The sequence below is a fragment of the Drepanopeziza brunnea genome (genome assembly GCF_022702325.1).
Source record: "Drepanopeziza brunnea f. sp. 'multigermtubi' strain 214-2 chromosome Unknown ctg3, whole genome shotgun sequence".
In the NCBI taxonomy this organism is placed as follows: Eukaryota; Fungi; Ascomycota; class Leotiomycetes; order Helotiales; family Drepanopezizaceae; genus Drepanopeziza; species Drepanopeziza brunnea.
Window position 1 is genome coordinate 1,456,680 of NW_027094066.1, and position 25,035 is coordinate 1,481,714.

Genomic DNA, 25,035 nt, shown 5'->3' on the forward strand with positions numbered 1-25,035 from the left:
CGCGGATCCCTGTTACAATCATCACCACGTGACTACAGGTGTATGACTAACAAAATATCTGACCTTGACCTTATATACAGATCGATACTCACACTTCATACAACACAAAACCATTGAACGCTTTACAAAAACTCATACCTAAATCTGTCCAACACGTAAACAGATCCGGTTACACGCCGTCTATTCAAGCACTTCATAGAGGAGTCGCCACAAAAAATAGAAACCCAAAGTAGGTCGACCGGTAGTAGAACCACAACTCACGATGCCTCACGCTCTCTCGATGCCAGCCCCTGGCTTCCAAGCCATCATACTTTGCGGTCCTGGATCTTCGTTCCCGACCTTCACGGCAAACCCGGACGAGAGTCCAAAGGCTCTAATACCGATTGCAAACCGGCCTATGGTCTGGTACGCCATCGACTTCTGCTATCGGATAGGTATCACGAGTAGGTTAACCTTCTCGTTTTTGTTCATATCCTACGCAAGTCAACATATGCTTTTCGTTGTCTTGAGATTTTGTCTCGAACTTTCGTCATTTTGTCAAAATCAAGTGCGAGACATTGGAATTGCGCTTGACAATGAATGGGCCCAGCTGGAACGTCTCAGCTGTCATGCATTAGGGTTTATCATATTTTGCTGCGAACCGGAAATACCAAATACTGATGAAATTTATAGACATCACTCTGATTACCCCACCTTCATCTGCTCCAGCGATCACAGCTGCTCTCAACACAAACCCCCATCTCACAGGCCTCCCGCTACCCAAGCCGGATCTTTTGGCTCCAAAAGACCTCGAGCAAAATACCGGCACGGCCGAAATATTTCGCTTACCAGAAGTTCGCGCCGTTGTTAAAGGCGACTTCATTGTGCTACCATGTGATCTGGTTTGTGAGCTTGGCGGAGAATCACTGCTGGAATCATGGATGATCAAGGAGGGTGGTCTCGGTGGTGCAACAGGTGGTGGACATGAGTTCACCGGCCCCAAAATGGCTTTGGGAGGAGAGAAGGGAGGACGGCGGGGTGGATTAGGAGTCTGGTATGAGACTAAAGGAGAGACCGTCATCAAAGGGGAGGAAACTGACTTCATTGCAACATCACCTATCGAAGCTGGTCCTGTACCACCATCAAAGTCCTCGCTCCTTACCCATGTCTCCAAGCTGGTATACTCTGTCCCAACAGACACTCTCAACGACATCACCGAGGCCAAGAAAGCCCTACCAATTAGACACAGTCTCATCAAAGCCCACTCTCGGATACGCATGCTGAGTTCGCACCGCGACGCCCACATTTACATATTCCCCGCGTGGGTAATGGATATGATCAACAGCAACGAGCATATGGACAGTATCAGCGAGGATGTCATCGGATGGTGGGCCAAAGCTGGGTGGCAAGAGGGTCTGGCGGAGAAGATTGGACTGAGCAAGATTTTCTCTAGTCCTCCTCCAACAGCAAGTGAGGAGAACATGATGCAGGACAACAAAGAGCATGACAATATCGGCTTTGCTAGCCTCAGCACAACCCATACTTCCCGTCTCCAGGTCGGAGAATCCAACGATAGCAAAGAGAAAGTCATCGTTCCTCCCATCCTAGCATACATCCACCCTAAGAATACCAAGATCATACGCCGGGTCGATACCGCTCCTCTCCTGCTCTCCGTATCCCTCCAACTCGCTAAACTTGAACCGATCGAAGCTGTAGGCCGCGATGCATCCTCGCCGTTTGCGCACGAAGCCAAAGTAGCCTACCCACAAGGCGTAGCTTCGAAGACGACTGTCACCAGACAAGACTGCCTACTCGCAGAAAATGTGACAGTGGAAGACAAGTGCTCGATCAAGGAATGCGTTATCGGTGCCAACTGCCAGATCAAGCAAGGCGCAAAGCTCATTAGATGTCTGCTGATGGATGGCGTCGTGGTTGGAAAAAACTGCAAGCTTACGGGGTGTATCGTGGGAAAAAGGGCAGAGATCGGTGAAGATAGCATTTTAACGGACTGCGAAGTGCAGGAGAATTTGTTGGTGGACCCCGAGAGTAAGTTTACGATCCCTTCCCGAGCCGTGTACCCTCGTTTCCTGGTGTTGCGGCTTGATTGAGGGACCTTGGCTGATGCATGTGCACCTCCTAGCGGAAGACAAGAATAACAAGCTCATGTCGTCCGACGGTATGGAAGCCACGGAACAAGAGATCCAGGAATCCATCAAGGAGGCCAAGATCAAGGAGGCCAAGGATAAGGACGAAGCGACGCTGGAAAACGCTGGTCTGGAACTCGATAACAGAATGTAAGCCCACCTGAGATCAGAAATATCGCCAAAAACCAACCTTCGGCATGGGGTGCATGGAAGACGCTGGTCTGGAACTCGATAACACAATATAAGCCCACCTGAGATCAGAAATATCGCCAAAAATCAACCCTTCGGCAAGGGGTGCATGGAAGGGGAATCACACGCACTCAAAATTCTAGCCTGATCGGTATCATCTCGGCCCATCGCAATCGGTTCATGTTATCGATCAACTCGGTTCGAATCCACAATGGCAGTCCCAGGTGCCAGATCTGCTTCCGAGGCCAAAAGAATCGTGATGACCAACAATTTCAATACTGTCTGGGTCCATCAGCCTATATCTTGGAGGGTGGAGAAATCTTCTCCTATATCCGTAGCGCATGCTACTGGCCAGTCTCAAGCGCACGAGATTGTCGTCGCAGTGGAAGTGGGATGCAGGCAGCGCTTTGCGTACTATAGAATCGAAGAGCTTATTCATTTGTCGCTGCACACCCTGCTCCAAGGCAGCTACCACTCCTGCCCTACCATACCCAGTCTTCTCTGCTTTGCTCTGTTTCCTTCGTGCACGGCAAGCATCTTTTCATCGTGTATGCAGTTTCATCCCCTATCGTACCACAAAATCCTGTGATCCCCCCCTCCGCTCTCACCACCGACTCACGTAGCTCCCTCCCTTCTCCGGACCACACAAAAATTGGCTCCGACGGTACAGGCGCGCTGGTAATCACCAGCCCGTCAGTTTTCCATATCGAGGCGCGCTCCGTGGCAGCTGCTGTGTGAAATGAAAGGGTTCCCAGTCCACCCTGGCCTGGCGATGCCGCGATGGGTAATCTTGAATTTCCCAACACCGATTTTTCTCCAACACCGATGTTCCAGCTTTGATGCAAGACCCAGAATAGCCATACGGTATATTGTATTTATTCCCTTTTCTATCTATCTTTCGATCTATTCATCTACGGGTACTAGCGCGCTCGGTATGCATGGGAGATCGAATGTCACCTACTGTAACCACCTTCCTATTGTTTACATCTGGGGAGATTGGTTCGAGGAATTGTTTGTTTGTTTGTTTGTTTGTTTGTTTGTTTGTTTGTTTGTTTGTTTGTTTGTTTGTTTGTTTGTTTGTTTGTGTCTGCCAATCTGTTATCCGTTACATGAACGAGCGAACGATCAGTCCACTCCTCTCTCTCTCTCCTCTCTCTTATCATGCGAACGCCCTCCTCCGCACGGGAAAGGGAGCGCTTCCAGGTTTTCTTCCATGAAAGCAGTAATCTTCGCGAATTCGTTTATATCTTTTATATCTTTTTTTTTTTCTTTTTTCTTTTCTTTGGGGGGGGGGGGGCTCCAGTCTTGGCGATGTTTGGAGTACAGTGAGTTGAGTGAGTGAGTTGAGTGAGTGGCCCGGGCTCTCTCCATATGCAATGCATGGTATGCATATGCATACGCAGGGTCTCTGGCAGGCTCGGAGGGGACTCGGGAGGAGAGCTGAGGTTGTAGTGTGGGGGGGAGTGGTGTGGAGTCGAGCCATTTCAAGAGTCAGGTAGAGAGAGTACCTACCTGGCACTCTCTTGACGGGCTTTGGTTTTTTTTTTTTTTTTTTTTTTTTTTTTTTTTCGGTTTTTTTGGCAGACCAGGTTTTTTTTTTCTTCTTGTTTGGCAGTTAGCAGTTGGCAGGTGAATAGAGCTGGGTACTTAGCCGGGTGGATATCTAAGTGGATATACGTAGTAGATGAGATTGGGCATTGCGATTTGTTGGAAAGAGGAGGAGGTGGAGGAGGAGGAGGAGGGTAGGGAGGTGTAGATGCTTGTTCGCTTGGTCGTTCGCTTGAATGCTTGCTTGTTTTGTTTATTTTTCTCTTAGTTCCCTTGTTTTTCTTTTCTCTTTTCTCTTCATACCTCCATTCTGCTTTTCGATTTCTGTCTTCCCCTCTCCCTCCCTCTCTGGTCTTTTTTCTCCACGCCAGCGATTTCGTTTTCGAGAAATCATCATCATCATCATCAATCTCATCCTCTTCCCATCCCTCCTCCCATTTTCTTTCGTGGGCCTGCCAGGCTCTAGACTGGGTGTATTTTATTTTCACTTGTTTTTTTGGGGGGGAAGGAGGGGGCATTTTAGTTTTGTTTGTTTCTTTACTGCAGTGTATATGCAGTATGTATGCAGCGTAAGCTCTGTGCAGCGGGCCGACTCGGGACTCGGGAGTCGATGGCTTACTTGCTTATTGCCCGACCGGGGCTCAGGCTCGGGCTTGGTACCTACCGACCGTGAGATGGACGCTGCAGGCACGCAGGCATGCATGCATGTATGCATGTATGTACTATGTACCTATGCTCTACTTAAGTATACGGAGTACTCTGTAAGTGCATGACTTGGAGCGGGGAAGAGGAGGGAAGTCGTACGGAGTATAATAGCAGCTGAGCTAGCTGGGCTCTCAGCTCAGCTGTAGATTGCATGTATCAGTTGGTTGATTTGGATGGATGGATTGATTGATTGATTACAGCTGTTGAGATCTTTATCGTCATCGTTATCATTCTCGAGATTTTGGTTGCGATGGGATAGGGCAAGCTAGGATGTTGTTCATACCCTGGTGTAGTTATTTCTGTGAAGGAATATACCTCGTGATAATCTGAAAATAAAGATATCTAACAAGAGGACGGAAGATCTGCAGAGTAGCTCTTGTTTAGAAGCTTATCTGACGGGGGGTCTCTCTTTTTTGGGGGGGGGGGGGGGGGGGGGGGGGGGGGGGTTTCCATAGCGGTTTTGTTACCTGTTGCTGCAGAGTGTATCCTTTTTTTTTAAAAAAGTGAAAAAAAAAAAAGAAGAAGGAGAAAGGCGGGGGTTTAGGATTGTTAACGTGGTGGGATATTGTATGAGGAGAGAAGAGGAGGGGGAGAAGGGGTTGTGTATGAAGGAAAGAAAGGGAAGGGTAGCGTATATGGATTTGAGTGAAGGTGTTCGAGGTATGGGCATGGTTTGCTTGTTTGCGTGCCTGCTTGCTTGCCTGCTTGGTTGCTTGCTTGCGGGCGCGAGTTTCCTTCGCAGCATGATTGTATGTATTGAATCGAGATATTCACTAATGGAGGGAGAGAGATTTGGTGGGTGTGTTGTGTGAGGGTGGCTGGATTGGCTGGGCTGGCTGGCCGTTGATTGGAATGGTCAGTAGCTCTATGTGTTGTATGTATTTAGTATCATCCGACTGGATTGAATCCCTCTTCTGGAAAAAAGGGTGCCTTTTTACGTAATACTGTGCTTGATTCCAACTTCTGAATATAGCTTCAGAAAGGGGAGGAGAGGAAGATAGGAAGGAAAATCGCTTCCCGCGGTCTGACTCTTGAATCGAGAGAGCGATTTCATTATTCCGATGATTAAAAAATATTCAAAGATTTATCGTGGTTTGGGGTTTTTACTTTCTTTCATTTATGGATATGTCATTGTGTTATTGATGATAGAGTGGAAAGGAGGGATGAGAAAGAGAGAAATATATATAAATTTAGATTTTTGATTTCTTAATGATAAGCTTTTATTTACTTTACTTTACTATAATCATGTACAGCTCGAGAACAACCGAACCAGATAATCAGCTAGCCATCTTCACGTGTCGATCTGTCTTTCTTCATATCCATCCGCAGGCATGCATAAGCCATCCATCTCGTCTTTCCTACACCGTCGTAGAAACTAGAAAACTCCCAACCTCCCAACCTCCCATCCGCCTCTCCCTCCCCCTTGGTATCAGCCCCTCCCCCGCCTTTTAGAAGCGTTGAAAAAAAGGCGTTGCTGTACATGCGAGAAAGCTGGAAGCTGGAATGCTGCCGCTGTGATTGTGTACCCTCAAGCCACGCTTACCGAGTCATGTCATGTCATATCGTGTTTTGTGTCACTACTCTACATTTTTGGCCGTTGTAACGGCCGACGCCATTTCCGTAACCCAAATATCAATTTGGGCTGGGATAGATTTAGTCGGGCTAAGTGCAGAGTAAGAAACGAAGTATATTGAATAAGAAGAAAGGGTGATAAGATGAGGGAGGGAGGGACGTTGCCATAGCGTTGGGGGGAGATAGAGGCTTGGAAGTTGGATACGAAGTACATGGATGAAGATATGTATGGAAGAATGAGGCGAGTGAAGACTCCGTAGAGTATAATGAAGTCAGAAAAGAGCCATGAGCGAGCGCTCTGAATATTTTTTTACTATTTATCTATCTGCTTTCTGTAAATTTATTTATGTATGTATGTATGTATATACTTCGTATATCCTCTCTACCTTATTCTTCCTGATCCCCCAAGTCTGCCATGCCATGAAACTCTGCTCCCGTGCTTTCCGTACCGCAGAAGTTCCTATATCCGCACTTATCGTACGTACAATCTCGGTGCCTACGCTTGTCTACATATTAGGTTGCTCCTCGGGAAATATATGGCTGCGTGACCTCGAATAGTAAGGTCAAGTGATTTCCACTCACTGGCTTGAGCAGCAGTTACCTGGTTGATCTGGATATCCAAATACGTACTTGATAGTATCGTTCGCTAAACGTCACCCGGTGCAAATCGATCTGGTGTTACACCGCAGCTGACTAGTTAGGCGAGACGCCGGGAGGCAAGAGACGGGCTTCCGCGGGTCTGCAATATGCAATCTGCAATCTGCAATGTGCATCTCTCCCCGCCGGGGGAGCGGATGGGGAGGATGGGAGGGGCTCTCCTTTGCATGATGATGCATTCTCTGGCGTGGTTGGGGGGAGGGGAATGGTGGTTGAGAAGGCTGGCAGGCGGACTGATCTCATGGGCTCAACGCTGAGATTAGCTTAATTAGTAGAAGGTGCTATTTGATCGCTCTATGTTGGATGTAGATCGCTGGACGGAGAAGAGAGGGAGAGTGATGTGATCAGGTCAGCCGTTTTTTTTTCTGCGGGCTGGCGGACTAGACTACGTAGGTATTGGTGTTGTTGGAGTCCCAGTGAGGGAAGAGGAAGAAGAATGTAGGGAGGAGGCCTTTAGGGGATCTGGGACGAATGAGATCTTGATGGTCTGATTCTGCAGGATTTAGTTAGTTGGGTGCTCGATGTCAAGTCAAGCACGTCAGTCAGTCAGTAGTCAGTAAGTCAGTCAGTCAGAAAGAAAGAAAGAAATCAATAGGTAAATATAAACGAACGAAGAGCACCAAGAAGAAAAAAAAATCGTTTCACGATGTACAAAAATATGCTGCTAATTGGGATCAACGTTCGTTTCATCATCGGGAATGGGGGCAGGATCATGAGAGCCAAGATCCTGCGAGCAACGGACTACGGTGCTTGTCGCAAATGAGGATCGAAGATCTATGCATCCGAATGGATCCGCCGCGGAGTTGGCTCCGGTGGGAACGTAATTCGACGAAAGTGTAATGTCTCTCTGTGATGTGTATATATGTTTGGTCTACAGATCTCGGTCTGCATGTCTCTCAGATCTGTATATCTCTGCATGTCTCTTCTTCTCCTCGGTCACGCCGTAGGTCGGTCGGTCCAGAGACATTCGGGATGTGCAGCGGCAAATCGCGCAAGATGCAGGGGAAATGCAGCAGCTAGACGCAGCACATCAGCGGAGGAGGACCGGAAGACGGAAGGGTTGCAGCAATCCTGCCTTTTCCTGCTGGAGGCTTTGGGATCCGAGGGGACGGTCGAGCCTTGTTTGTTGATTTGTTTATTTATCGGTTTGTTCGTCGTAGGTTAAGATACATACCTACATACGGGGATGATGTTTTTGCAAGAGAGAGAGAGAGAGAGGCAGACAGGCAGGTAGCTAGCTAGGTGCAGGTGCAGCGCTGGTGAGTGAGTATAAGAGATGATGAGATACTTATCCGTAGTGGCGTTCCAACTCGCTCGCTTCCCTCTCACTCACTCACACAACACTGATGCCGAAATGAGACGATCCGGCCCGACAGTGCGTCCTCTTGCGGTATTCCGCAATCATGAGCTGAAATGGGGGCAGGTTAGTCAGTCCTTGAGTAGGTTTTGGGGGGGGGGGTCACTGGTCCCGGTTACACAAAGCTAGAGTAAATACATACAAGCATCACGCACTCTACTTAAGCCTCGGCCTGGATGTTTTTTTGCACCTCTTTCTGAAACTTGCACTCTCTCAGAGACAGGGATCGCGTAGATTACAGATTTATAGATTGCAGATTACAGGGAAAGACTGCTCACATCACAGCAGCCCAGGGGGAGGCCTGCTCCTTGGCAGAGCTTTTATTGATGTTGTTGTTGGTGGCTTAGCGAGAACTGGTCGTCGCTATTGGACCGTCGATTCCATCAACTTTGCAAGATATGATGAGTCCGGGAAAAAAAGCCGAGCTCGGCCTGGAGAAGCATTTGAAGCACTTTTCTTTTTCTCTATGTTTTTTTTGCTTGGAGCAGGGTCGTCGGGCTAAACAAAGTTATTATTCCGTATCCCGAGTCCCGACCGAGGTCTTCCTTTCGACGAGAATGAGATGAGGCGCATCTCAACGGCAGCGCCATCGAGCTGGGAAGAAAAAGCCATCCAGCTCTTAGATGCGCAGAAGGGCAGATTCGAGTAGTGTCCGGTGAGTCCGGTCACACCTTATCAGTAAGCGACTAAGCCCGTCGAGAATGAGGACGAGCTTTACTACGTAGGCGATCCAGAATATCAAACTAGCATCCCTACCACCGGCCTTCTTGGGAACCCCAAGAGATGTTGGTTCGCAGATCAGACTATGATCTGCCAATAAGCAATTTCGCAGATCAAATTTGTTCTTTGAAATTGCCAGATTAGGTAGACGACGTCAGGTCCCAGGTCCCAGATGCCAGATGCGAGATCCCAGATCCCAGATCCCAGGTCCCCTGAGCCAAAGTTCATCTGTGCCTCAGCGGTACAGTTCAGTAGGTCGAATCGAGATATTGACATCTCGTCTGTCTTTCTGTCTCTCTGTCTGTCAGTAGGTCAGTCTGTCAGTCTGTCAGTCGAGTCCAGTAGCCGTTATTTCCACTCCTATCGTAGGGCCGTTCGAGACGGTCGGTACATTCTCAACGATCACTGCCCATTCCAGCCCCCGATTTCTGGAATTGAAAATCGTCGTGCGAGGAATGCAAAGGCAAAACTAGATCTCCAGTTCCTGCTAACTTTGGAACATGTTAGCCAGACCTCTTCCAATGAGGGTGGATATCGTAACCTCTTCCTCCATCCTGTCTCAATCAAGGGGCATGTCGCCACGCCGAAAGGATATCTTGCCGGAAGAGAGATGTGAGACGTTTCTTCTTTTTACTCCATCTGGCGGCACGAAGGTCCCCACAATTGGGATCTGAGGCTGATCCAGCCTGCTCCAGGACTTCTGTGCAGGCTAGAGACAGCCACCAGCTGCAGGATAAATGTTTCGTTAAGAGCAGGCACGGCCGCCCTTCCCAAGGGGTAAGCAACCACGACCTGGAGAAACTTATTCGGCCAAACATCTTTACTATTCAGATCCGATCAGGGCTCCTTGCTCTTGCACGTACGACAGAGACACCCTACGTCCTCTTGTGGAGAAGACACGGTGCCTTCGCGGAAATCTTAACGGCGGTGCCAGGGAGTGAGAACCGCCCAAATCTCGAAAAGTCGCGACAAGAGAGTGGCATTCCAACACGACATACCTTGCTCATCCCAGCAAGAACGCGACTTCAGACGATTTCAGACGCGACTCAAGATAATAGTAATACCCCTTCGACACTCAATATTGAAAGGTGAGCTTAGTCTAACCAACTCTCCTCATCTGGGACAGAGCGACATTACCTTCAGACCCCATCTCAGGTTTGGGTTGTCATCAAGTGACGCAACATCAACTTGATAAGGGCCCTTTCTCCCCGATTGCAAGTCAATATCTCTGAAGAACGTCGTCGCTCATTCCAGTCTTCATAGCCACTGTCTTTTCTGAACCTTGAATGCCTGCCCCCGCTACGGTCCGTCATCCTTCGCTTCGTGTTTGCAATGAAAGCTAATTTCGAGGACAGTCCTGAGTCTGAAAACCCATCTCTCAGTTGAGGCTTTCTTGCAATGATGTACATCAACAACAACAACAACAACCACCACCACAGTAACATGCCTTACGACAATCCCATGGGAGCTTCCTACTCCTCCAACCATTCCGCAACCTCCTCCTACTCGGACGCATCTTCAGGAACCTGGGACTCGTCGACTGTTTACACGCCGATGTCAACACCCAGACGAGGATCGCCCAACTCTGGTTCCGCCAAGCGAGAGAGCTCAGCTGTTTCGGCTCCGACCCCAGTCTCAACGCCGGATAGATACGCCAACATCAATGGCTTCAATGCCATGAATGCCTTGACACAGGGTATGATGGTAGGATACCAACAACAGATGGACTTCACCCCAAGTCAGCCGACTTTGGCCCCCGAAGTCAACATGCCCCAAGTCAGCATGGCCGAGATGGACTACGGGCCATACCTCGATTCCTCGTTGTGTAACTCATTTACAGCATACGATGGTCTCCCATTGTGCGCGCCCTCCCTCGAAAACGAACTATTCTCGCCCATGTCCGACATGAGCTGCCCTACGCCGCTCTCGAATAGCTGCGTCGTCCCCTCCCAGACGAATTTCATGGATCTATACACGATCCAATCTCCCACCAAGTCTCTGCACCTCAGCATGGACTATGAACACGCGAGCCCGGAGTGCGACTCGGGCTTCTCCATGTCCGACTGCTCGCCGCAGAGCATGCGGTACATGATGCCCGACCCCGGGGAACACCAACTCCCCGACTGCTCCACGCCCTCGCGCCCGTCCAACTTCCGCGACTCTCGGAACGGGAACGACCATGGCGGCCTGCTGGACTACCAAGTCCCCTTCTACGACAAGCCCACGCCAGCAGACGACTCCGAGCCCAAGACCCCCGCGAGACGCGAGGCGCCAGCAGCCAAGCTCCCGCGCAAGAAGTCATCAGCAGCCAAGCGCGAAGACCGTAGTGGTGGCGGCAGCGGCAAGTACGGCAGCATCACGGCCGTCTCGCGGGCCGGGCACTTCTGCAGCCACCCCAGCTGCGGCGGCAAGTTCGTCCGGCTCGAGCACCTCAAGCGCCACGGCCGGACGCACCAGCCCCCGCGCTCGCCCGTGCCCTGCGAGTTCTGCAAGAAGATCTTCCCGGCCGACCGCATGGACAACATCAAGGCCCACGTCCTCCGGCACGCCGTCCCCGGCGCCCGCAGCCGCACCCAGTACCACCCGGACGCCTACGCGCTGTGGCTGAGCATGGAGAAGAAGCCGCGCAAGGGCTCCGCGGCCGCCGGCTCCAATAACAACAACAGCACCAACAAGAAGAAGATCAAGGCCGAAGGCGGCAGTCAGGAGGGCACAGCTGCTAGGTCGACGACTACTGGGCCCGGCTCGAGGCCTCGTACTGGGCACGCCGGCTGTGGAGGTGCGAGTGCGAGATCGAGCTAGTTAGCTAGCTGTCTGCTTGCCAACTGTGACTTCGACGATATACGCCGCCGACGCCCGCATGCTGCTACGAGGACCCAAGACCGCTATGATACCCACCTCCCCACCCCGGCCGTGTATGTGTTTAAAGAGGGAAAAGAAAGCATGTGTGAACGAAAGAAATATCCTTATGATTTGATGGTTCATGTTTATGATTGATAGCGGTGGTGGTAGATTTTTTGACTGGCGACCGCCCCAAAAGTTGCGGAAAGATCTCCCATGTTTTTACGTCGTCTTTCTGTCTTGTTTTGTTCTGCGTTTCTCCATTAATGTTGTTCGCTAATCTATGTACTCTTTTTCGGTCTTTCGAAGCGAGCCCTCGTTCATTTTTCTTGACCTCTCTATCTGTCTCTCGCTGGACTGATCTGTACTGAGGACACATATTCAATCTTTTTTTTTTCTTTTCTTTTCCTTTTCTTCCCTCATTTTGGAGGGGGAGCGAGGGATTCGTCAACGCCTTGTGAATCGATCTCTAGGACTTACCTCCATGCAATCATTACTTTTTTTTTTTTTTTTTTTTTTTAACATCTCGTCTGTTGGAACAAACTATAGAGTGTGCATTGCATATGTGGCGCGGTGTGTTATACTGTTTTCAAAATCTCAATAGACACATCATACTTTTTTCTTGGGGGCCCAAGGCCGCGGGCCAGGTGTATGACTTGGAGCAAGAGTAGTCGCTGCTGGAGCAGGAGCAGGAGGTGCAGAGAGAGGGAGGAGTTTTTTATTTGATACGGTTTGGGGCGCCAGAGAAGACTCAGATATCGAGATGGGAACAGACCACCAGGGCATGCATAGTTTTTCTCTCCTCGACTGATGTACTTCTCTCTCTTGGTTGATTGGTTGGTCGCATGGATGGGATGGGATGGGATGTGGGAAACAACTCGGTTTCTGTCTTGTCACCACTCGCTTTTTTCTTTTTTTTACTTAAGACAGAGACCTGAGAATCACTTTAAATAATGAGACGATTCAATTCAAAACTCATTGTAACTACGCGGATTTTCCACAGAGCTGTAGTAGCCGGATTCCAGAATGCCCTCTTCAGAGCATGGGCTGTATCGTCCATCGTATGCATCTAATAGCATAGTTCTCCTCCTCGTGGCTTCATCTAGTAACTAACGGCTAGCAGCGTAGAGAGTCTATCTAATATCTGCAGCTGCTGCTCGTATAATCCGCCGAATCCAGAAACCCACCAGGTCTCGCGATCCCCTGCCCTCGAGAGTCCCCAAAAGGGAGCAGAAAGTGGCGTCGACGGTCGAATCCAGATGGATCATGGAGATGGCATTCTTTGATAAGGCAAGCCCGCCGCAAGCCACCAACATCTGCACTACACGCCGGCAGAGAGAGATGCTTGCACCGCGTACTTATAGACGTGGATGGACCCCTTATGCGGTGCGGTGCTGTGCCTCCTCGCCGCGCGCGGGATCGTACCTCGCAGTATGTATGTATGTATATATGCCTCGCACGCGCATGAACTACTGCACTGCACGAATACCCTGTCTGATCAATAATAATCATATCAGAAGTAGCTATGCAAAATATGAATATATATCTGAATAAATGAATACAAGCATCAACAACGTCAGCAGCATTGGTTACACAATAACCGTAGTAGCAGCCATTTTTCTTGCTGAATGATTGTTATAAATTTTATTGGACCTCTTTCACTTTCGAAGTTTAGGCGCCTTTTTTACTTGATATTTACTTACTTACTCAATATCCCTTACGTGCAAATATGCTTGGTCTGCAGCTGGGGATTACGCCGTATTTATGTTGAGGATTTGAAGCTAGTGAGTGAGTGAGTGAGTAAGTAAGTTGATGAGTGAGTATCCCACCTAGCCACCTTCCAGCTGCTGCAGAAGCCTTGATAGATAGATAGATATATTCCAAAAGGATTCAAAAGCGCTGAATCAATAATGTGGTGTACATATCCGCCCTTGTAAAGCTCTTCGCTTCATGAATCGGGAAGCTGGCTGGCAGACAGGCTAGCTACAAGCAGGACTCTCCGTAGAAGGTAGGGAATTTGTACTTCTCACGCACTTACCTAGCTACCAGTCGCTCCACGAGCTATTCCTCTCTTCCCCTTCTCTCTCCCTTTCTCCCTCGTTTTCTCGCAATCTGTATTGTTTTGTTTTTTTGTATACCACGCACGTGTATCCACTATACGGTGATACGATGACCGCACCCAACATCTCGGAATAGTCAGACGTCCGTCTTTTTCCTGTCGCTTCTTTCTGCCTTGCGCCCGAGGTGGTCTTCTCGGGTGCTGGTGCAACGGCGACAAGGTTCTTCCTGCTGCTTGAAGAAGCCACACTTGAAGCGAGGACGTTGCGAGTTGCAAGTATTGACGAGTATCCCTAACGCTATATAGCTAGCATGTATCTACGGATAGCGCTCCTTAGGCTCCGTCGCGGAGATCGGTCACCTGCTCGATATACGAGAATGCAAGGAGACTCGCTAAGCTAGAAGGAAAGGAAGCTTAAGCCCAGGTTTGCCCTTGCTCCTTACTACTGAAGTCGTCACGCTGAATATCTGGAGGCTGAGTAAGAGTCTGGGATAGCATGCGTGTCAATTGTGCAATACTTTCAGCGGGGACTGTAGAAGTTCTGCAAAGGTAAGCACATAGATATGTAGACTCCTCCCTTCACTACTTAACCGGTCTGGGACTGGCCTTTAGCTTTAAAAACCGCTAGCTGCTACTGATACCTTAATGCAAAAGGAGGCTTGAATATCGCAACACAGATTCTGTGGTTCTAGGAGATTCTAGTGTCAGTTTTGCAAAATAAGAACTTGGTCGTTTGCCCGATCGAGTTGAATTCAGTAGCTGATGGAGCGGGAGAGATTTGCTTCGGGCTATTGACCACCTCCACTTTGCAGGAGCTTTCGTTACCAGCCATTGTGCACAGGAGGCTTATTGTGAGCACATCTTCTGCAGGTAAGAACTCTGCTTTGGATATTATATTGCTGACACGTCCTTCTTAATCCACATTCCTATTCGCAATTGAAAACCATTGCCGGATGCCACATTCTCCGCCCGTTTCAGAGACAGTTGGGGGTAATACGAACCAGCGCAAACTTCCGCCTCTAACGTGAAATGATCAGCTCAATTCCCTTTGCAGAGAGGTAATCATGACTCTCTTATCTTCAACTCGTTACCCCTTTTGCAAGCGTAAACGCACACTTGCAGCCCAGCACTCATGTCAAATCATTTCGTTATTACACCCGTCGAGGCGCATGAGCCAGCTATTACCATACAGACTACTCAGAGCTCCACCCATGCGAGCATCCGCTCGATTTCCCCGCGCCGCCACCGCATCCCTTTGGGCGGGATAAGGATACTGTCTACGGCTGAGAGAGCCCCGGACTAGGACGCAGGTGATAGGCGATTCGGCGCTGCTTTCGGGATGTTTAGCAAAGAGAGAGCCTGGGATTGGAAAGGAGATGATGGGGAGGGAGTTGAAGCTACAACTTGGAAGGTCTATGACTGGATAGAGAAGCGATGGTTTACAGCAGCAACAAGGACGGTAACAGCAGCAAACGAGAGCGTTGTTGCGGTAACGACAGCACATTATAGCATCAACAAGATCAGTAACAGCAACAACAGAAGCGCTGTCGCGACAATAGCAGCAACAGCACATAATAGCATCAGAAGCAGGGCAGCAGCAACCGCAGCAAAACAACAATAACAATAACAGTCATTCAAGACCAATACTTCCCGAGATGACATATCTGCGGAAGAACCTTCAGATGTATTAGAAGACATCTACTCGACATCTATTCAATGTCAAAGAATCTATTCAATCTTAAAGACTTACGCACATATGACCTGGCAATATCGAAAACCCTCGGCTACGATTATTATTGACCACGATCAGCGACGCTCCGGGTAGAAGGCTATTCCCCTGCTTCTTTGCAAAAAGCATAAAAGTGCGATTATCTTCTCGAATCTTTACATCCGATCGATAAAGATGTCTTCAAATATGTATCATTACCCCTCTTAAGCAGAGTGTGTTATATCAGAGCTGCCGAGGAGGCCTTGAGTGTTTGTTTGTGTTCTTCTATCGATTTAATATACATCGCAGCCGCAATGTTCACGTTTGAAAATAAATATTTACTTTACGCCCAGCGCCGTCTTTTAAATACCTTTCTAGTAACCTCATAAGCTTCAGATTATTTCCCAAACGGACCAACTCTTCTAGGCATGAGCTCCAAGAATAAAAATCCATCCCTGCAACTATACAAATACTGACTGGCGATGCACTCCTTGATTCTCTCGCTAAATGAATGTAACGTCGGCTACCTACTTATATATGAATTTCTCGCTAAGAAATTAATAATCGGCACGTGCAGCTTAGCCAATCCCAAACAGCAAACGAGTACGCCTTATATACAACGACAACCCGCGATCAAAATGTCACTCCCGCGCTACGAAACGGCGAAAGATCATTACCAGGCTGGCATCTCGGCTCTGGCCCCGTACCTCGATATCGAAACCCTCCGTGCCATGGTACAGGCCAACCGCCGATTCTTCCACATTTTCAGCTCCTGCCTTTGGGAGGACCCTGTCAAGTATCTGCTCCTGTCTGATACGCATAGCCCGTTCGGTGAGTCTTTTTCTCACAGAACGATCCAAAGAGCAAAGCTCTGCCCGGCTTTTTTCTGCTCTGCTAAGCGCAAGTCCATGGCCAGAGCGTTTTGTCGCCCTACTTCTCCACCCGCCGTTCCAAAAGAACAATGTCTTTGTCAAGTCTCTCGACGTCCGCCCGATTCTTCAAGAGGCCTTCAAGCGCCAACATGAGCGTGATTACTGGAAGAATGAACCAGACTTGAATCTCGAAACTGTTCTCAGGTTTATAACCAAGATGCCGAATCTGAAGTATCTGATACTTGACGGCATGCCATCGGTCGGCGACGGCACCTACCGTGATACCAGCCCTGGGTCCGGCCTTGACATACTCGTCTTCAGCGTCGCCAGCTGCTTCACCGTTGATGTCAGTCTGGTGCTCAGGCAGCCTCGCTTCCACCATCTCATGCACCTCGACATGTCGGGTACCGACACGACCCAGAGTAGCTTCTGGCAGCTGGAGCATCTGGACCTCCAGAACCTGCGCGTGCTGAAGATGCGTCAGCTGCGATTGACCACCATCCCGAACTTCGTCCTCCGATGCGGACCGCGGCTCTGGAGCTTAGACGTGAGGGACAACTTTCTTGGAGATCCGCAAATCCGGCGCCTGCTCGACTTCTGCAGACAGCCAGACCTTCCTGGTGTAGCCGACCCCGTCAGCCCGGACGACGATGCGGCCATGTACGAATCTCCGCCTGTCTACCAGAAGCACGATCACGGACCCTGGTCTACGCTCTCCACGCGACGACCCGACTCCGCCTCGGCAGTGATCCGGCACATGGAAGAGCACGCCCAGAGCGAGAACAGCTCGATGTACATCCAGAGCGGCCTCACCAACCTCTATGTGTCCGGCAACAGGCTGACCAGCGAGATCCTTGTCGATCTTCTCAGCACGCGGAACCGCCTCCAGGTCCTCGACATCGGCACCGTCCGCGCCGCCAACAAGAACAAGACCAAGAACCATACCACCGACCTCTTCCCTGCAGCGCCCCCGCACGCAAGCGTCTGGTGGTCTCCTCCGTCTCCCATACGCCCCTCCGCGCAACCCTCCCCCATCCAGGACCTCCGCATTCACCACTCGTGGGCCACCTACACGCCCACCATCAGCATCAGCAGCAGCAGCACGGATACCTTCCACCTCCCCCACCTCCACGACGCCGAGGCGTTCGGGAGCGCATACACCTCCGCCCTCGATGCCGCCGCCGCCGATCCACTAGCTGCCGCCACATACCACCTCACCTCCCTCACCCTCACCGGCATCCCGACCAAATCCCACGGCTTCACCATCGAGCAGCTGATCCGGCTCCTCCGCCACGCCGCCGCCCGAGCCGAGCGCCTGGCGCGGGCCCGCTCGGCGCAAGCCTCGGCGCAAGCTCCGGCGGGGACTCTGCTCTCCGGTCTGCGCCTTCTCCGCTTGGAGTTCGTCCGGGCGGATACCGGCCAGGAGGAGGAGGAGGAGCAGGAGGAGGAGGAAGACGAGGAGATGGATACCTTTCTGGCCAGCACGAGGGGTGATTTTTCTTTCTTTAATAACGATGATGACGATAATAATAACAATAATGATGACGATGACGATAAAGGGAAGGGAGACAAGAAGGCAAAGGGTAAAGAGCAGACAAACATGCAGACAAACATGCAGACGAGAGCGAGAGCGAAAGCGAAAGCGAAAGCAAAGCTCCCGCCGGCTGATGATCTGCGCGACGTCGTAGCAGAGCTGAAAGCCTTCCGCGCGAGCGCGAGCGGCGAGGTCCCGAGATGGAACGGCACCTTGCAGCTGGTTGTGCCTTTGACGGCTTCCTGCTGAGAGCTGAGGCGGAGTATTCAGCAGTTAGTTAGTTGTGGTTTTTTTTTCTTGCTTTTTTTTGTTCCGTTCCTTTTTTTTTTTTTCGCTTTGGGCTATCATCGCTTAGATACCCATTTCCTACCTTCCTACCTCCGTAACGACTTCACAATTCAGCTACCTACTATACCCACCAATCACGCCAGGGATTCAATTGCACAGTCATTTTCGCCCCTTCTACCAAGGTGATTTGTGTGAAGTTTGAAGCTAGCCTGAAAGCCGCTATCCTATCTGGAGTATTCCCATTCCCGTTCCCGTTCCCGTTCCCGTTCCCATTCCCGTTCCCATTATCATATCTCTTCGTTGACCTAGTATCTCGCTCGCTTTCGTGGTATACATTTTTCCAAAACAAAACGAAAGGCATTCCACACCGCCAAGATGGAGCCAAATGAGAAGCACACCCTTGTTCCAGATAACGCCCTTCGCAATGCCCAATGCCGACGCTCACTCCGAGCCAGACCCGAACGCCGAGTACTGCTGTGCAGTGCAGTAGAATTCAGAGACATGATCCTTTTCCCCCGCCATCCTTCACCTACATCTCCCATATCATGCGTCTCCCTCACTGCTCCCGCTTTCTGTTCTCCCCGCTTCCCCAGCCACCTCACGTCAAGTTCCCCCGCTTCTCCTTCTCCCGGTTAGCAACCCAATTATCAATGATCTTGCCAACCTCCTTAAACGCAACCGGCTTTGTCATGAACAGGTCGATGCCAACCCGTACCGCCTCGGTCTGGTCCTCAATTGAACTGCGACCTGTAAACGCTATGATCAGTGCCGCGTTGCCATCTCCGTCCCCACCTTCATTCCTCCCACCACGTGCCCCAGATCCCTTGCGATCTGACACCACAGAGCCCCAAATAGTGTCCGACGAGGAGTAAAGGCCCGGGTTTGTGGCGCGGCGACGACGATCTTCAATCGCGCGGATCTGGCGGGTGGCGCCGAAGCCGTCGAGCACCGGCATCGTGATGTCCATAAATATGATATCATACCCTTCTTTCCTAGCATCGACCTTGTTCACAGCCTGCAGGCCGTCCATCGCCTCGTGCACCACCGCGTAATTCCTCCTCGTGAGATATGTGCTCAGGAGACGAATGTTGATTTGGTTGTCGTCCACTAGTAGCAGCGTAGGAGAATCCAACTTTGCCTTAGGCTGAGGTGATAAGGGTTTAGGAATGGGTTCGCTGGTCACGGACTTTGGGATGGGCATGCGTTCTACACTCGACGTCCTCGGGGGTAATTTGAGCGAACTTTGTAATTTCTCGCCAAGCTTTCCAAGTCTCGGAGGGGTTTTCAGTTTTTCCTCCACCTGAGGTATCGGGAACGGGAATTCCGCGTGTTTCTCGGGCACTGCGCTCGGGGTCGGGCTCTCCAGGGCTTTTCGTGCATTGTCACTATCAGCCGCCATACGAGAGTTGTCCAGGACCTCGCCACCTCTCGGGCTCATAGTCAGTTCCTCAAAGACGCTACTCAAGTCCGAGGATTCCGAAGAATGGGCTTCAGGGCGAGGCGTGGGTATGAATGGTGCACCGGGGAGACATTGTGCAATGGCTTTGGCGAGTTTGAGAGGGCCAATGGGTTTAGCGATAAAGGAGACATTGATATCGGGGGAGATGCTCATATTACGGTCGAAGCGCGAGCTGTGAGAAGAGAGCACCACAATGGATGGCGAGTTCTTGTGAGAGGAGGACTGAGCGATCAGTTCAGAGATCATGTCTGGAGTTGCTTCATTTGAGATGACGATTTCGCACTTCTGGCCGAGGGGTACGATGCGCAGGCCGTACCATTTTACGAGGAAGTTTGTGATGGATCTCTTGAGTAGGCGGCCCATATCGCGGAGGACGGGGTCTCCGGTCTCGATGTCGAAGTTGTGAAGGGCGGCGCGGTAGCCGGCAGCTTGGGATTGCAACTGTTTGATTGTGTCGTCGGTGTCGCGGGCTACGGACATGATCGATTTCTGGGTACTGGATGAAGCTGCAGAGCCAACCGTTCGAGGCATCTCGCGGAGAAGTGGAATCTCGACTGTGACGCCTAGGGATTGTTAGAAACGGTAAGCCAGTAGGTTGTGTACAGGTGGTGACTCACGGGTACCACGGCCAACCTCGCTGTCAATTGTGATTTCTCCTTCGAGCAGAGAAACAATCTTTTTCACGATTGACAAGCCGAGACCAGTTCCGCTCGACAACGAGTTTTCCTGCGCGAAAGGCATAAAGAGCTTCGATCTCAAGAAGTCATGTGAGATTCCACGGCCGGTGTCTTCCACAACCAGTTTTATCATAGACCTCGGAACATTTTCGCTGCCAGCGAATGATCCCTCAGAGGTGACGTGAAAATCATCCGTATCGACAGCCTGCAGGCTCACCTTGACGTATCCATGAGACGTGTACTTCAAGGCATTGCCCAAGAGGTTCATAATTAGTCGCCTGAGTGCTCCAGGTTGAGTGGTAAAATGGTAGTTGTGGCACTCGGCATCGAGGATGACAAAAACTCCAGACGAGACCTGGATACTTTGCGAGCTTGTAGAGGCATCCGTTGCAGCTGCCGATTTGATGGAGTCTGCCATCTTTCCCCGCGCATCTGCGACCTGGTCGAAGGATTGCGCGGTGGTGTGTTGGAAGACATGACCGGCAAAAACACTGTCGACCACCTCCTCACACAGTATGGAGATATCGAGGGCCTGGAATAGGTTGAGCATAGGGAGGTCGGATTGCTGCAGGGCAAGAGGCGCTCCTGCTTTTCCTGTCAAGCCTTGTGGCCGGCCCTTGTTCTTCCTCCAGTTCTTCTCGAAGTGATTGATCTTGGAGTAGTCGAGAATATGGTTCTGTGACGTTTAGCGAGGAAATATCACGGATACTCAAAAGACTCACGATCGTGTCAAGTAGCGTTCTGCCACAGCTATCAATAGTCTCGACAAGGCCCCTCTCCCAGCCAGTCGAGTTCTCTTCCAGGAATTCAGCACTTGCAAGGATACCATGTAGAGGTGATCTCAGCTCGTGAGAGATGCTTCCGATGAAGTCGGTCTTTTTCTGGTCCGCGATCTCTGTGTCAATCCTGGACCATTCAGCCATCACAGAGTTCCCAAAGGCACTCAAGAACGAGAGCTCGCTTTGCATGGACAAAACACGGGTCGGCTCCGTTGACCAAGCAAAGCAAGCGCTCAGCCAGCGAGACGATCCGGCATTCCAGAGAGGTATGAACAGCAGCTGCCGGACACCAGGAAAGTACTTGGCCAGCATCTTGGCGACAGACCTGCTCTGCTTGTTCTTGACTTTGCGTTGTCGCATCTCCTTACTGCGCTTCAATGGGTCGCTCGATAAGGGTGGATGTTGCTCCTCGTCCGATGAAGAGGATACACCACCGTCAGAGTCAAAGTTCCATAACTTACCCCGGGGGTATCGAGTGAGCAGGGGCATCAAAGTCTTCTCTTCCAGCGGGTTGAAAGATTCCGTGCCTGGCATCGGATCACTATTGATGGAAGCTGCATATGGAGTCGAGAAACCTAGGAGTTCGCACGGCTTCGAGGCGGTGCTGGTAGTGTGAGAAAAGGCCGTGTCAGCAAATTCCAGAGACCCATCGCCCTGCGAGGGAAGTGCGGGTAATGCTGCAGGGAATCTTCGTTTCGATTCTGCATCGGAAAAGTATCCCCCAGCGGACACCGAACTATCCAGATCGCTGCTCAGGCAGCCAGCTATGCTACTCGTTGGACTCTCTTGGTGACTGCTCGGATCTCCGTGGGGTCCCTGGGTGTGAGCTTTGTCGCTACCGAACCCGGTTTGCGCGTCGTAGAAAATGCATCCGCCGTCCACCTCGAATGCTTCTCGGATCAGGTTGGCAGCGCGTGAAAAGAGCAGCTTCATCGACACGATCTCCGTCTGCTCCTCGCCTGGGGAGCTGGCACTCTTATCATTGGGGTCGCTGGGAGATGAAATCGTAACACTCGTCTCGTACGACGTCTGTTGCGACTGGGCCATAGATTCCAGATCTGGGCGTTTGCTCGGGGTATCCTGAAGGCTGTCCTGGCCTGCAGCAAATATTACCTTTTCCGTCCTCGACAGCGCCGCGGAATACTCCCTCTCCGGACCATCGACACCGGCGACAGATCCCGCATGTGACTGTGACACGGAGCTTCGCACTGAGCCCTTGGACCTCGTGGTTCGAAGAGAATTTTCCGTCTCGAATTGGCCTACGATCTTGGTTCCTTCGTTGTCCTCGGCTTCGATTTCGGCCTCGGCGAGCTCTGCTCGGCCTTCCACAAAAGACGCGAGTCCTCGACTCATCTTCATGCCTCGACGGTGCTCCTCGACCTCTCTCGTCATCTCCATGTGCCTCATGATGGTCACTGCCATCGTTCCCATGAAGTGGACTTTCTCCGGGGAGAGGCCCCTGCCTGGTCTTTCGTCCACCACAAAGAGACTGCCAATGGGGATGCCGCGCTTGGTGATCAGAGGTACTCCGGCATAGAACCGCATGAATGGCGAGCCAGCAACAAAAGGTAGTTGATTGAAACGGTCGTCCTTGCTCAAGTCATCCACGATAAAGACCGGGTAGGATCCACCGCTGGGTTTGACCGCGATTGTTCTGTTGCGCACTCATTTAGCCTGGTTTAATCCCATGATGTGGTTGGCTTACCTCTCGCAAAGCCGTCCAACCTTGCTCACAGCCGCACAACCAATCCATATGTCATCTCCTGGCGCATGTTTGGTGTTATCTACCAGATCCACCGTCTTCGTGCCTTCGGCAATAAAGTATTGGGTTTCGGCATCAATGACACTAAACAGTCAGCACCTGCCCTCGACAGCTTTTCGAGGTGGGTACCAGCCTTATCATAGCCCGTTGCGAGCCCAGCCTCCATGTTGTCAGTTGGCAGAAGGCTGTCAGCGCGGTATCGGGCGAGGAGACTTTGGAGGACGTGACGTTGGATGTCACTTTGATATCTCTGTTATGTTCTGTATCATCGGAGGACTCTTCCGTGATCTCTGGCTTGTCGGCCGCCACGGGGACTGGTTGGTAGTATCTGCAGCGCCGCTTGTTAGCCTTTTCATGATCGCTACACAGCCATCTACCTTCCCTTTTCTATCTGGAGGGCGATAGGGACTGGGATTGGGACAGGTACAAGTACATGTACAGGTATTGAGACAACGCACTTGTAGACCTCTCTTGCCCGCTGGCTATCGGACACGCCCTCCAGATGCAACGCGATTGTTGAAGCGATAGGCGCCATCAGGCCGACTTTCTCTGATCCCGAGCCAGATTGGCGTCTGCTGTAATAGACTCTCCCGGGCGCGGTGTCACTACCTGTATCGGCAGAAAGGTGTCGAGCGAGAGACTGAACACGATCTAATATTCAAGGATTTCCGGGCGAGAAATCGATCTCCTCGGCGACTTTTGATTCGGCGGATCCAGCGTTGCAGATAGGGTAAAAAGAATTGGCTTCTTTATCCTTTGGGGTGCTGTCGTGTGTGTCCTGTCCTGTCCTGTCCTGTCCTGGCCTGGCCTGTCGTCGTCTCTTATCCTGACCTGGGAGCACCCATATTAAGGTGAACAAGCCTGCCCGATCTTTCTCTGCTGCGGCTGAAAGTTGTTTGAGCTGATCTGATCTGGGGTAGGGTAGTGTAGTGTAGTGTAGTGTAGTGTGGTGTGGTGGAGTGTGCGTAGTTCGAATGAAGTGCAGTGGAACTAGACACGACTCGATCCGAATGCTTGACTTGACTCGACTCGACTCGATTCCTGCCAGCAGTATGGGGAGTGGGAAATGGGGATTGAGGGAAGGTGTAGGATGTAGGACGTGGGATGTGGGTGAGGGATGTGGATGTGAATGTGGAGGTGGGATGTGGGTGTGGGTGTGGGATGTGGGATGTGGGACCAGAAGATGGGACGAGAGATAAGACTAGAGAATAGCGGCGACGGAGGACCTGTCAACTAAGAATTTACTTACTTGGTTGGGTAAGTCAACGATGGAAGGTGCGAAGTCAAGTTGGCTATTATCGGGCGACAGAAAGTGCCGAAGCGCAGGAGCAGAAGCAGAAGCAAAAGCAAAAGCAAAAGCCGAAGCAGAAGCGACGAAGCAACGAAGTGACAAAAGTGACGAAGCGGCTCAATCATTTCCAGGGTGTTGACGCTACTGACGTCACTTGCACGATGCCCAGCCGGACCCTAAGAAAGGAGGGAGACTCGGCAGTGACCAGGGACCAATGACCAGCGCCCGCCTGAAACTCCACTTTCAACTCCCTGGGTTCCCGATGTACTAGTTATCTTCAGGCGGTAAGTATTACACCGGTGAGGCAGTAGCAGTCTTTTCAGGGGCTGGGATGGGCATCAGTCGGTTGGATGGATGGATGATCGTTGCAATTTGTCGGAAGTATATACAATGGACATGGCACGGGCATAGGAAGGTCAAGTAAGGCAAGGAAGGTACTACAAGTATGTAACTTACAACTACTACAGTAGGTAGGTAAGGTAATTTGGAAGGTCAAGTAAGGCAAGGTAACTTACAACTATTTAGGTCAGGTAATTAATTACCTAGCTGAGGAAAGCAGTCCTGCTGAGGATCAAAAGTCCAGACGCCAGACGCCCGACGCCAGACGCCAGACGCCAGACCGCCACCGAACCTGGGACGGATATCAGTGACGGAGGTACTACCGTCACACTTCATTTAGCCGATGGGAAGTTTGGAGTGATGAGGTACCTACCCACCGACTGTACAACGACTGGTGAAGTCTCATATACCAGAAGAGGGTCAAACGCTACCCCAAGGTAGATAGATATATGGCATGAGTCGCAACCCCCGGGAATCTAGAGGCATCAGCCGTGGTCAGTGATCTTCTCTTCGCTTCGCTGTGTTTGTTGATTCCTCGCTTCTCCCCGGGCCACG

The 25,035-nt window shown here is 50.9% G+C and overlaps 5 protein-coding genes across 6 annotated transcripts; 4 read left to right on the forward strand and 1 right to left on the reverse strand.

The window, feature by feature from the left end:
* Positions 1-262: 262 nt before the first annotated feature.
* L3040_002584 (uncharacterized protein) lies at positions 263-2,277 on the forward strand (the record flags this gene model as incomplete). The annotated part of the gene is made up of 3 exons (XM_007290601.2): positions 263-443; positions 673-2,025; positions 2,120-2,277. 3 exons carry the CDS (start codon positions 263-265, stop codon positions 2,275-2,277), a joined length of 1,692 nt encoding a protein of 563 aa, XP_007290663.2.
* Positions 2,278-9,443: 7,166 nt separating this feature from the next.
* L3040_002585 (uncharacterized protein) lies at positions 9,444-10,257 on the forward strand (the record flags this gene model as incomplete). The annotated part of the gene is made up of 3 exons (XM_066155607.1): positions 9,444-9,483; positions 9,557-9,959; positions 10,227-10,257. The coding sequence occupies 3 exons, from the start codon at positions 9,444-9,446 to the stop codon at positions 10,255-10,257; spliced, it is 474 nt and encodes a 157-aa protein (XP_066012589.1).
* Positions 10,258-10,332: 75 nt separating this feature from the next.
* L3040_002586 (uncharacterized protein) lies at positions 10,333-11,673 on the forward strand (the record flags this gene model as incomplete). Of its 2 annotated transcripts, XM_066155609.1 has the most annotated exons (2): positions 10,333-10,865; positions 10,948-10,963. In XM_066155609.1, the coding sequence occupies 2 exons, from the start codon at positions 10,333-10,335 to the stop codon at positions 10,961-10,963; spliced, it is 549 nt and encodes a 182-aa protein (XP_066012591.1). The 2 variants fall into 2 exon arrangements, with proteins under 2 accessions (XP_066012591.1, XP_066012590.1); XM_066155608.1 differs by having other exon boundaries at positions 10,333-11,673.
* Positions 11,674-16,117: 4,444 nt separating this feature from the next.
* On the forward strand, positions 16,118-18,134 carry L3040_002587 (uncharacterized protein; the record flags this gene model as incomplete). The annotated part of the gene is made up of 2 exons (XM_007290599.2): positions 16,118-16,310; positions 16,396-18,134. The coding sequence occupies 2 exons, from the start codon at positions 16,118-16,120 to the stop codon at positions 18,132-18,134; spliced, it is 1,932 nt and encodes a 643-aa protein (XP_007290661.2).
* A 637-nt stretch (positions 18,135-18,771) lies between these two features.
* L3040_002588 (uncharacterized protein) lies at positions 18,772-23,285 on the reverse strand (the record flags this gene model as incomplete). Its single annotated transcript, XM_066155610.1, has 6 exons — positions 18,772-20,195; positions 20,250-20,985; positions 21,032-22,742; positions 22,794-22,934; positions 22,984-23,178; positions 23,278-23,285. 6 exons carry the CDS (start codon positions 23,283-23,285, stop codon positions 18,772-18,774), a joined length of 4,215 nt encoding a protein of 1,404 aa, XP_066012592.1.
* Between the last annotated feature and the right edge of the window lie 1,750 nt (positions 23,286-25,035).